The following is a 13,674-nucleotide window of genomic DNA, read 5'->3' on the forward strand; positions in this document are numbered from 1 at the left end:
CAATGCAAGTCAAGCATCAATCTCAATGTTTTGGACGTTCAGAATTTTCAGCTACTATTGAATGGACGGAGCAATAAACCTTTTTACTGGGGAGTGGGTGCACTGCAGGAGTTATTGAACTGACTCAAATAAGCCTGAACGGAAATACATCACACTTGCTTTCATTCATCAAATTAGCCTTTCTGAATAAGCTGTTGAAGAGGGGAAAAAAATGGAGGCGCACACTGTGTCTGAGCAGGGAACACCATCAGCACCAGGGATGCAGACTAGGGATCTTACTGATAAATAAAACAGGCATCTTAAAAAAACCTTCCTCAGACTCACGACAGAAGATTTTGCATTTATATTTGGCTGGCAAAAGCATTCCTTCTCTCAAATACACGTACACACAGAACATAAATATTTTACACTGGTTTCTCTTTCCTAGTCTCATCAGGAAAATGTTCCCGCAATAATTAACTCACTGGGAAAGTCTTCCCCCTTAAGACATTTACATTAAAAAAACAAAAACAACACCCCAGCCAAGCAGGGTGGCAGTGCAAACCCACACGTTAAACAGGCCTGCTCTGCCGATGGGGCCCGGAAAAAAGGGGTAAGATATCCGAGAACTGAAATCCTGCCCCTAAGAAATGTTAAATTCTCTTTCTGCTTTACAACAAACCCAGGGCTATAGCATTTAAAGACATCCTGAGGCAAACGGACCCCGTCCCTCCTAGCCCACAGGTGGAGGGACCAGCGGTGGAATACCATGGCAGTCCTTTTGTTCCTTCACAGCACGTGCAGTGCCATGCCACCAACTCCTTCCCCACAGCAGAGAACACGACCTGGATGCCAGAGCCAGTCAAATTCCCAATCTCGCTGCTAATTATAGCGAGGCAGAACCCAAAATAAATCTGCTCACTGACACCACAACCTTTCCCCTTCTCCTGCCTAGAGATCTTGACAGCTTTCAAGGTCATTTATATATTAAACATCCATTTCTACACCAACTTTGCCTCTCCTTCTTCTTCTCTGTACTTAGCTATAGAAACACCCGGCATGCATGAGGTTGCTTCTAGAGTTCACAACTCCCAGTCCAGCACTCCTAAGAACGAAGATTTTTGTCAGCCTCTAAATTATGACGCTTTAATGAAAAATATCAGGTCTGCACAGGAAGCTGGGTCGTACTCTTCTCTTACCACTGTGCAGTTCACAGCTATCCTGGGGTCTTTCCATGCTATGTTTAACATCGCCTGGAAATAGGCATGTGGATTCCTTCCTGGCGAGTGTTGGGTTACGCTCACGCGGGGCCATGCCTGCAGATGCCTCCCAGGCGCCGCTCTTCCCCCTGCCCCACACACATACCAATTTCTGAAACCCAATCAGCTTTTTAATAGTAAGTTACATATTAAAACAAATAATGCATCGCATCTATTTAAGATACGTGGTCCTGACATGCATTTCACACAACTGGAAGATGTAGTAACTAACTGAATGCACAACATCTCTTGGTCCAACAAAAACATATTTAGATTCCACTTTCTACAAATCAGTAAGGGCAGAATGGTTTGCACAGAGATCAAACAAGAGTTTTCTTAATTTCATTTACTGATGGTCTTAACTGCTTCACTTTATTTCCTACTGGTAGATACGAGATCAACTACCTTACAGGTTTTTAGGACTAAATAGCAAGAAACTCCTCTCCTACAGAAAGTTATTTTTTATATGTTTATATATATACACGTACTTACACATATATTAAAAAAAGCATACATGCAGACAATGCAGACATATACATGTTTATATATATGTATCTCTTATCTCTATATATCCTGATAAACAACTCCTGTCCCTTCCAAGAAAACCCAGCAAAACAAAACACAGGTTTTGGGCTCAGAAAATCTGAGAGCTTCAGGGCCCTGTAAGGGAGTTCAACATCGGTTTGTGAGACTGGAATTTTAGAATATCTTTTGCAAATGTAAGCAAACAGATAACAAAGTTACATCCCAAAATCGCCTCTTGCTGAGCCACTCTACATCTGTCTTAACACGCGCCCCATGTGCAGTGCTGAAGGGCCTGGCGTCTCCTCCACGTTCCCAGTCTCCCAATAAGCCTGTTAAATATAAAGGAACAGAAATCCCTTGTGATCCCTGTTCAAAAACCACTCAAAAAATGTGCAACATGTACCACAAATCATATCCCCCAGCCCCTGTAAGAGGGTATGTCTCACCCAAAGAGAAGGACAAAGAATTTTGGGAAAAATAAAAACAATATCCAGGCCTGAAGATTTTTTTTTTTTAAAACTTAGAAAAGTCGGTGTACACTGGACTCAGAGCAACACTGTAATATACAAATACAGTGGCTGATACCTTACACTGTAGATGTTTAATCCTACTCCAGGGCCCAGCAGAACAAATGTTACAATAGCCTGAAAGCTGTACCAGTTGCCACGTGTTAATTTGGTTTACTGGCTGTAAACACCACTTCTGGTCTTAAGCTTACAGGAGCTCATCAAACGTTCATTTAAAACAAAGCAGCTGTTTATATTAATACTAATTAGCCAAATCTTAGGAGTAAATTGTAATGAATTCCACATGTGATGGAAAAAAAAGCAAGCTCTAACCCCTCCATAATGTTTAAGAAAACTGATACACAGCACTGTAGGCTGTATTTAGTAAGCCAGACACTTTCGTTCCACTTCAGGTATCACAAAACATCCAGGCAAATCTCCACCATGAACAGCAAAAGATCTTTGAACAGCACTTCACTTCTAACGCATGACATCCCACCTGCCTGAAGTTTCATTTTTTTCTACCTTCACGGCCATTTTCTCACCTGATACAATAACAGAAGTGAAAATCAATTCACTATATCACCAGCAAGGGGTTGAATTCTTAGTACCCATGCTAATTTACTGAAGCCATAAGACAAATTTCAATCTAAACCATTTCATTTGTCATAAGTCTGGTAGGAATTAAGAGAGCAAGAAGTATCAAAAACACATTTTAACGGGGTCACATTACTATCCCCGTTTCAGACTTCTAGTTTTAAAGTCCAGAGGTTTCCTCCTGCATAATGTCACTGTGCGCCATCGAGCGCTTCCCAAGACACACAACGTCTGTCCGTCTCTCTCACTGCAACAATTAACGTTCAGAGAGAAAACAGAAGTTAATTAGCTCTGGGTTTAGGGTTATGCTCTGGGGAAGAACCTCATTACACATTCCTGCTGCAGAGAGTAATACAGCAAATGAATTTTAGCAGAAAAGAAGTTGAGCCTGAGTGCCACATACACACCTCTAAACACATCTGCTGCCACAAAATGAGAGCAACCAGAGTCCCTGCTAGACTCATGCTTTATCATACCCAAAAGCAGATATTAAACCAAACACAACACACCCATATGCTCAAGAGTGAGGATCACACAGGCCCAGAGCCTTAAGACTCTTCACTCAAGGGGAGACAGCCAAATCACACCCCTCATTCCAACATCTGAGCTGAACCACAGAATCACACCGAGTCACTTGCAAGCACCCTTCTTACCTGTGAAGAAACTTCTCGTACGTTTGGCGGTAGGCAAAGCCTGCTCGGCGGACTCTCACGTTCTCCAAAAGGCCAAGGTATTCAACCTGATGCCTGCAACGCTCCTCGTCAAAAAGCTGTGGTGACTTCTTATCATTGGGCTTAATGCAACGGACATAATAGGGCTCCTAAGGGGACAAATCAAACCGAGTTTGACTCAGAAAGAAAAAAAGTCTATGCAGACACGAACTGTATCCTCATGAAAACATTGAGATGTCAGTCCACCCCAGTCATCTGAATGAGGTTTGGCTGCTTGACAGGAATTACAAGGTTAGAACAGAAATGACAGGAGTGGCACGTAACGCGTTCCTCCCTCTCGCACACTGCAACGACATCTGTTACAGGATCAAGGTGTAACTCATTTGAGTTCAACTGTCCTTTGCTATATATCAGAAGGAGTTTCATGTCCCCTTTTTCTACAGACTTTGACAGTAACAAAAACAGTCTTCGTAAAAGATAGAACAGTGTAATTCACTGCCCTGATTGCCGGATATGGCTTTTCCAGTATCGACATCTAGAAGCAGCATAGATTACCGTGTAATAATTAAACTAAGCTGAATCAAGTCCTCTAAAACCTGCAGCAACATGCTTGAATGATGGAAATCACTGAACACTACCCCGTGCAGGGCAAAACCCAGCTATCCTCCATCCCAGTTCAACACCACAAGCACCACACCTTCCCCAGGACAAACACAAGCCACCAGCACACAAGCTCCTCTTTCTGCACCACTGGGACTTGCAGGCGGCAGAGAACGTTGAACCAGCAGCTTTACTCCACCCAGCACAGCCCGGGTGGTCCTGCCCTGAGGTGGCTGGGCTGACCCGGGATGTTCAGGTGAGAGTCCCACATGTCACCCACCCTTCACTGCCAGCCAGCCAGCACCCGTGAGATCAGCCCCACATACAGTCCTGCAAGACTGTTTTTGATGTTTACCTTTATTTTTTCAAGATTAAAGGCAACTTTCATTTAGGCCAACATGGTCTATAACTAGCACCAGCCTGCAGAGGGTGGCTATAAGTCTTTTAAATGTATGTGCTTTCATCACAATGGATTTTGAAGTCCATCCATTTCTTTATCTTCATCGTTAGCCCTTACTATCCCACTTTATTAGTGTGGAGAAAAGCAATTAATAAGCATAATAAAGGCTCGACTTATTTTTTTTCAAGGTAAAATGGTGTTCTTATAACATTAATATGTCTTATTTTTTAAGTAGCCCTTGCAGAAGGAGTGGCATATTCTGCAGGCTGGCAGAGCCTACTGCTCACCAAGTCTCATCACCAGCCAAGGGGAGAACTCAAACGAGCATCCCAGTCAGCTCAGAAAGTCACAATATGTCCAGAGACTTGCTTCAGAGGGCACATCAAAGATGCACTTAGACTGGAATATTTTAAAAAAATCAGTTTACAGCAATGCCAACATTATGATAAAAGGGAGATAAGCAGCCTGTCTTCTGAAATCTTAACATCAGAAGATGTCACCTTTCATAATCACAACTGATAACTGAGAATGAAATTTCAGCAATTTTCCCCTGGACTAGATGAAACAGGTGGCTGTGAAACCATCTGTAAAACTGCTCTGAGTAACCAGAGGCCCTTTCTCAAAAGGGAAACCTCAAGGGTTCTCCAAAGGAGTCTGTTCTGCTCCAGTACTGCTGGATGGTTTCAAGAGTGATTTGAAGGAAGGAGCACAACGCAGGTACTAAATCTGTAGGCAATATACAGTTTAAGAGTGCAAGAACCCACAACATTAACAAATGGAAGGAGTGGTCTGGAGAAAAAAAAAAAAAAAAAAGGAGGAGGGGGAATTAATTTAATGAGGACAAATGCAAAGTTCCACACAGGCAAAAATAGATGTATAATAAAAGAATGAAAAACTGATTTGACACTAGTGCTAAAAAAAGATCTAGTTCTAGATGAACATGAATCAAGTTCATGTTTTTCTAAGGAAGGAGCACAGGAGCAGGAAAACTGTAAGACAAAAACCCCAACAGTTTCTACTTAACTGAACATTAAATTTAGTTTGGGGCATTGCAGTTCAAGTGGGATGTAAACGGCAGTGAGTCAGTTCAGGGAAGAAGAAGAAAATCAAAACTCCAGAAAATGTGACTCAGGAAATACTGTTTTAGTCTTGAAGGACTGAGGAGCCAAATAATGATCCTGATGTTAGACTTTATACACTTAAAGGGTAGAAATGAAGAAAAGTAAATATTCAGTTTTAGGACAAAGAATCACTGGCTTTAACTACCATATAAAAATTCAAATTAGGCATCAGGAGAACAAGGAATGGATGCAAAATGCCTGCAGAAAGGAGGGGAGCCTCCACCAGCAGAGAGGAAGAAACAAGATCATCCTTGACTATCCTGCCTAGTCCTGACATAACCTGGAGGTACGCAGCACTAATGACAGGCATGGAGCTTCCACTCACTAATGAATATGAATAGGCTGAGTATGAGTAATGAACAGGCTGAGATATAGAGGCCTTGTAAAAGCAGACCCTCGTATCCTAGAAACTGATATGAGCCACTGGATCTTCTGGGGAAGGTGTTGGAGTGGAATGTTTCTCTGCTTTCTTAAGCATGCAATCAGTAACATCAAGCTGTGCTTTTCTCCTGGAGGGCTGTCCTTGGGGTAGGAATAAACAGCACTGAGGAAAGCAAGCAAAATCTAAGCCAACCACCCATCCAAGAGCTGGCAGCATCCCTGAGCTGCCCACCCTCCATGCAGCAACCCCGGAGTGCGTAAGTAGGTATGGGGAGTGTGGGGGTACACAGAAGGATGTGTGGGTGATGGATGTTCTTACATCATCTCCCTTCTCCCCTAGTGACTTCATTTCTCCCCACAAGCTCTTTCACAGTCTTGTTTGGCTCCTTTCCTTACCAGAGAGGCTGAGGCAAAGCTGCATGCAGTGGAGAACCAGCTGAGCCCTCTGGTAGGGTAATGCTCTCTTCACCCTGCTCTTCCTTCCATCGCCTCAGAGAGCAGTGGGTTCAAAAAAAGGAGGAACGCTAAGGACACAACTTCCCCAGGGCAGCAGGAAGCCAAACAACAGCTCTGTTCTGCATGAGATCCTCTACCCATGTCACCACCACACTGAGCACTTTCTTCTGCCACAGTGATTCAACACAACCCAGACCTATTCTATTTGTTCTCCTTCCTTAAAGAGAGGGTGGTGAAATATAATGTTTGGTACAATTTAAAGAGTTTTAAGAGATAAACATATTAAATTTTTTGGCTTTCTCCTGAAAATTATGTCTGCACTGAAGTTAAGGTTTACAAGGGTCTTTATTCACTCAACAGTCCCCTCCCAGCTCCCAGAACTTGCAGTCTGTGTGGGTAATGATTTTTCCTTCAGTTGTAAAGCTTGGCTGTGCCATGGGAACACAGCTGTCATCAGTGCTCTTCACACTCTCAGACATCGTGTGTCCAACTACGAAGGTAGGAGCAGCCCTTTCTGAACTTCACATCAGTGCTGAAGTAGGTTTGACATGGTCATGGCAGCTACAACTGATGAGGAGTAGGAGTTTGCTGGACCTGATGCCTGCAGTTTATAAGCTCGGTATTGTAATCACTCAGTTGTACGGCAAGAAACAAAGGCCAGGTCATTCATCTGCTAGAACAAGTCTCCTGTGTGACTTGGAAATAAGCTCTTCAGGGGCAATGCAGGTTATACAGAGAACTCCCTGAATTACACCTGAACTTAGAAGCTATGAAAGAGTCTGCAGTTGTGAAGGAGAATGGTCTGCAATTCTCCCTATCCCCTCTCGCTGAGAGTCCGCTTGAGCCACTTCTCCATCCACACGTTAGTCACCCTTAAGGACAGCCCTATGACAGCGTCACTAACATCAGAATGATGCCAGTCCACGCCAGATCTGCCCCCAATACTGTTGTGTTGCATCTGATGTCAAGATGAATATAAAACCTTTGATAAGACTATGATATAACCAACATTCTACGTTTCATCCACAGAACTGCAACATCTTGAGAACACAGGAACCAAATTAAAGAAGTCATTAGGAGCATGAAGAAAGTGCATCCCACCCCTCTGCCTCAAGGGGAACGGTGTCACTTGTCCATTACTGTCGTTACAGTGTCCACTCCACAGCTATTCATTATTGCTAATACCTAAACACCCTTCACCACCACAAAGCTGACTGCTTGGGTCATCCTTCATGTCTTGCCATTCAAAAATGGCAAAACACTACAAAAAATCTGTGACTTCAAGCCCATCACAAAGAGGAGTGACTGTATCTGCATTTGATAAAAAAAGGCAGAAGTCAAGATGCTGGTTTCTTTTGGAAAACACAAATAGGAAGTTCCTGCACAGACAGGAGATCATCTATCAGTGCAATTACACTGTAATTAAAGCCTCTCAGCAACGACAGCTACTAGGGTAAATTCTGAAGTAGATTATTCCATGCTTACAATCCCACCAGCCTCAGCTCTTCAGGGGGATAATTATGCAGCTCCCATTATTGCACCATGAGGCTGTCAAGCCTGGGAGCTGCATTTTGTAAACGGAAGAACTGAAATACGGAGATACAAAGGCCCCAGTTCTAAAAGCTGTTTAGATGCCTAATTGCAACTGATTTTTCCTTTTAAAATTAAGCTGAGTGATTTTTAGATTTTCAAGTCTTAAAAAGAAAACAAACCAGTTTAAAGTCATTGCACTGTAAACAAGCTCCTCCTTGAGAGATTTCTTTTCCACAGTTTATAGCTCGTTAGATGAGAGAAGTGATAGGACACAGGACTGACAAATTTGTGCTAGATATGTCCAATCAGTCACAGTGATGACATTATAACTTACTAGAGATGAAGCTGTCAGCCTGGACAGGAGAGGAGAGGTATGGAAGAAGGAAGAGTCAGACAAAAGGAGTTACAGACAAGGAGAAGAAAAAAAAAAAAGAAAGAAAAACAGAAAAAAAGATGCATGTCCAGAGAGAGTTCCTAGAGAAGCTCATCATTTACAGCCATGTCAGCCAAAGGACTTTCTGTGTCAGTATTTAAAAGAAAAGCCACCTAAAGTAATCCATCACAGAAAAGACCTAATCCTCAAGAGAACAGCATGGACAGTAAAACATGTCCTTGAGAAATGTTACATGGCAACTCTGTAAAGCTAGTTTTTGGTTTGGTTAGTTTATTTTTTAAAAAAGCACTTTTTTTTTCTACCTACCAGAGGTTTCTGCCCAGAAGACTTTCAGTGTAAGTCTGGAGGAAAACATTATTATTGAGACATCAGTACTGGTACGTGCCACTTCAACTGAGCACCCTCCAAAAAAATATTTCCTACTCTTCATACTTCTATGGACATGTGTATACACAAGCTGAAGTTAAAACAGTATTTGTGAATAACTCCTGCAGTGTTACCAATGCTTTTATGTTACTCACCCAAACAGAAGCATCTGACACCCTAACAACCGCACCACCTGTCCCTTCCTCTCAGGCACCACAGAACTCCGCTTCATCAACAAATTCCAGATTTAAACCATAATACCAATAAAAGAGAATTTTAAAGGTGGTTATTTTAAATACCAGAAAAGTTAAATAACCAGCTAATGCTGTAGGTACTGTATTCACAGACTTTGAGCTTTGTTTCTAATATTACTATTCCTGCCCACCAAATTAGCATTTTTGGATGCTGTTCCCCCAAATGACAGGATTAAAGATACTGTTGATACTGCCAAAAAACCTGCAGCTTTTTGGGAAGGCCGAACGAGTATCAATGAAGAGCTCTTGGATTGCCATTCTGTTTGAGGACTGTAGAAACAGAGTGTATAAATATGGTTTAAAGCAGTTCAAGGAGAAACATTCAACAAGTAAGAACAACCCAGGTGGAATGGGGGCCAAAACGAGAAAAGCAGCACCAACTGCACTTTATATTGGACACGCTCTGGTAATGTTAATAAACCATCAGCTCAAACTGCACCAAAATTCAAACCTATCTTCATCTTGGTTTTTGAGAAACAGCTGGGAAAAACATGAACTGTTATTACCTCTCCCTGTGGAACCTTATTCCTCTGACACCCGTAGACCACAGCAGCTAACACCGCTTGTGCAATGCTCTTTTCAGAGAGCTCTTTTCATCAGCTGTTACCACAGGCTTCCCAAAAAAAGTCCTTCAGGGCCCAAACCGCAGTCAGACACACAGAATTGTCACTGTTGATCCCCAGAAGTGCAACTCCAGCCCCAAGTTAAGCACAGGAAGAATGAGTAACACGACCCAAGGAAGAATCACAGTACCCGTAAGTGCCATGAGTGGCATCCCCAAAAGAGACAGAGGTTTTACCAAACCAAGAACAGCAACTGGTCACCCACTCTCCAGCCCCCAGCAGAAGAGAGCTGAGACAACTGGCAATGACTCAAGAGGCAGAGCAGCCCATTTATTTGTATGTAAGCAGTGTCTAGCAAAGCATGGCTTGAATGCCCGGCTATTTGCCTGCTAACAACGTGCACATACTATGTCCAAAAAGTCACCTCAAATTGATGCTCAGGGCAGAATGGCCAAACAGAAGTTTTGCTGTTTGAAGTACACAATGATTGTGTTCAGGACCCTTATCTAAGCAACCGAGGACACACCAAAAATTAAACCCTTCGAAGTAACATAAGCTTGACTGCAGGATGGGTGTCACCAAATTTTGGGGGTTTTCAAGAGGTACAACAGCCAGAATCTCCATTAAAAACAGCTAAAGCTCAACTATGTAGCCTGGTTTGCAAACTTAAGTACCTATAAACACGGTTCCCCAAGGTTCGTTAGCCATGTAAACTTTTAAACAGCAGGCACCAAAGGGTGAATTTCACCCCCTTCATTCCAGCTCTCCATCATGCTAAAGGTTGACCATAAAACTGCACAACCAAGACAGCCCTTGGCTCCTTCCTGCTTGGTAAGAGTCCTTGTTAAGTCCTGACAAACACTCCTGTTTAATGAAAGCCTTCCCTCTAATGGAATCCATAACTCTCTGGGAAATACAATGCTCTAAGACAATTTTTTCAATTGCCGTTCAACAGAAAATAAGGAAAAACCCAACATCTTCAATACAAGTTTCTCAAAGGACGTTTAGGGAAGGTAAAGAATGGGAAAGGACTACACTGACACACACACGGGAACCTCCTAGTGAATTCACGAGCTCAAATTTGACCTGGAAACAGTTCCTGGTTATGGCCTATCCTTGGAAAAGGCTGGCATTTGTGATAGATATACCAATGACAAATGGACTGAAAGTCTCACTTCACACAAGCCAGCTAGACTTCAATGATGAATTTTGGTACCTACTGACTCAAGATGGATAATATGCAATTTAAACTCGTAATCTCCTGCTGTGAGTTGCAGGAATTGTTTAGACCACCACAGTTCATGGCATTCTCTTGACTATTCTATTTTACAAATATCAGGTGGCCTAGAATATTTTTTCCAATAAACAAGCAAATGAAGTTTTTCCACAAATGCTTGTTGAACCTCCCCACCAACAGCTCCCTGCTCTCCCCTCCTTGATCACAGCCCTCCACTACAACACCCCCAGCAGTTTCTGTCTGTGTTGCTTGAAACACCTCACTGCAGTGTGTCAGATTCCCCACCCGCTTGGCCAGGCACAAGAGAACGTGACTGCTCTGTAGGACACAACTGCATTAACCACAAGCAGCATCAATCAGAATCTTTCACCTTCCCCAAGTATTCATCTTCACAACACACAGAGAAACCTCTCTGGGTTCTTGACACCTCTATACCAAATGCAGGTTAGGGCTAGGCAGCAAGTTATTTGGAGGACCAACAGATCAGGTAAGTCTTGACTCCTTGGAAAGTCAGACTAAGGACTATCCTCATCTCCCTTCCATCAGGGTCACAGTCACCTTTGCAGCCCCAACAGCTCATGATTTGCCATCCAGGAATCCTCCAGGCAGGGGGGTAGGACCTCTCTCAATTTCTACTAAAAGTGTCTGCCTAAAGCAAGACCTGACCTTCAGCTGGGCTAACAAGGGCATCCTCTTAGTAGCCCTTAGTCAAACGGTACTGGGGAGAGCTTTGTTCCTCAGTCAGAAGCCCAGGTAGCACATCGAGGTGGCTTTGGTCGGGCTTGTGCACCCTCCTCCAGATTTACTGCTGAAGATTAAATCCACTCCAGAACTAGAACTCAAAAATGTAAAGCAAGCGTGCTTTCATCTTCTAATTCTGGAAAACACAAAGCAATATATTATTTCTTGTAATATTCCCAGAGAGGATAGCTTTCTCTTCCCGTGCACAACCAGCACTGTACGATCATGCTCCGACCAATACAGCACCTATGAAGACTTTGCTACTCAGGTGGCTGCCACTCCAAGTAAAAATTCAAATAGTGCTCTGCTCTTCACAGGGTCTTCTTATGAGAACAAGGATCAACTTTCTACAAAACTTCTCCTAGCCTTACCACATCTGCGTGCATGTTCTCCCTCCACATCTTGGGCCACTAACATTTCCTTTGCTACCAGAACTCCTGAGAAGATAGTCAGAACACTGCCCTTTATTGCTTAATTACTCTAAATGTTAACATACACCACTACTCTGGACTCAGCGTTCATCTCTCGTGGACCATGTAACCCTACGAAAATGCCAACACCGTGAAAATGCCAGGAGTCCAGCAAGGTCACCCAGCATCAGTAACACCCAAATATTTCTTTAGTGATCTCTGCTTGCATGAGGGATCACAGTGCTCGCCTCATCCTGCCACTCGGCTGCACCACGTTCAAACAGCCCCTTTCCCAGATCATTCCCTTACCTACCTTTCTTCACACAAAGTGGTGGTTGCCAAAGCAATACTTTCTACTATGAAACTTAATTATTTAGTAAAATAAAAGGTTTCACACCCTCTGACACAGCAAAGAGGAGGAAAGAAGGAAATCATCTAGGTCTGCCTGTATTTTCACAGAAGTCACTTAGCACTGAAAGCCAGAAAGAGAGAATCTCTCCACCGTGAAACTACATCCTCTGGGCCCTCTGCCAAAAGAGCTTTGTTAAAGATGATTATTTATTTGATATAATAATTATTACCTAAGAGAGACTGGCTTTCCTACAAGTGAAAGATACACTGGTCACAGAGGAAACAGAAATCCGCCTTCTTTATGGGGGGATGGCAGGCCCGCTGCCACAGCCAAAGCTCATCTGCCACTGCTCAGCTCAGCTTTCCAACTGACGGAGGCAACAGGAAGGTGGCAATCTGTCCGTGAAAAAGCTACACCCTACTAATCTGAAGTTGGAGTCGATTTTGAAAAATTTTTTTGAAAATATTTACCTTTGATGCCAGGTTGTCCACTAGTGCAATCATGGAGTTCTTAAAAAGAGTAGCAGCTGTCAGAGGTCTCTTGGTTACCTCAGTGATGCTCAGTTTACCTTCAGGCCACATCATCTTCAACACAGGGTTAGAGCTAAAAGACAAACTCTTTAATTGCACAGTTTAACAGCCCTTCTACTAAATTCAAAATTCATCAGCTTGCTTCTATCCAGATCTACTGGTGTTTTCAGCTCAAAATGTATCAGCCAAACCAACATGACATTCCTGGGCAAAATCTCTCTTGCTCTTGAGCAATATATGGTTCAAGCTTACAACCAAATATTCTGGGAAAATGACAAGCACATTCTCCTCTTCAGATAAAGATATGCACTGATGATATTGTGAAAATCTTGCAGAATTGGTCTATCAAAAGCAGAGTCTGCTTTACTGACACAAACATATAGAATACAATCAAACCAGAAAAGAGTTAAGACCATAGCCCACAACATCCTCCCTTGAAACTTGCTATCTGCTTTCAAGCCGTATTTCTGTATAATTCTTGGTATGTAAAATAATTTACACATTTTAGCCTGCATTTTCTTGAAGGCTTGAAGGTGAGGTAAAATGGCCATGATGGATGGCAAGAGATCTGGAGTAGACAAAAGCTGAAAGCCCTTACAGCAATCTAACAGCCAATCTATCACGGGCTTTAATGTGCCTTAAGTGGTCTTTGTGAACAGTCTTTATGAGAGACTTAATAGAAAATGGAGGCTAAATTTAATAAAACCTCCACACAGCAAATATTTTGCCAGTTTCTAGTTAATGTGAGGTCCTGAAAACATGAACAGCAAGACTGTTCAAGGGAGTACACACAACAGGA

The 13,674-nt window shown here is 42.7% G+C and overlaps 1 protein-coding gene across 3 annotated transcripts in view; it reads right to left on the minus strand.

Moving 5' to 3' along the window:
- Positions 1-13,674, minus strand: part of MYO1D (myosin ID) — a 164,956-nt gene that overhangs the window by 95,671 nt on the left and 55,611 nt on the right. For all 3 annotated transcript variants that reach the window (XR_012635156.1, XM_074926437.1, XM_074926439.1), the window contains exons 14-15: positions 12,816-12,948; positions 3,520-3,686 (exon numbers count right to left, since the gene is read on the minus strand). Coding sequence is in view for 2 of the 3 variants with exons in the window: in XM_074926437.1 (XP_074782538.1) it covers positions 3,520-3,686; positions 12,816-12,948 (300 nt within the window). In the remaining variant the exon portion in view is untranslated. The remainder of the gene's footprint in view (positions 1-3,519; positions 3,687-12,815; positions 12,949-13,674) is intronic.

The sequence above is a fragment of the Athene noctua genome, chromosome 25 (genome assembly GCF_965140245.1).
Source record: "Athene noctua chromosome 25, bAthNoc1.hap1.1, whole genome shotgun sequence".
NCBI classification, from domain to species: domain Eukaryota; kingdom Metazoa; phylum Chordata; class Aves; order Strigiformes; family Strigidae; genus Athene; species Athene noctua.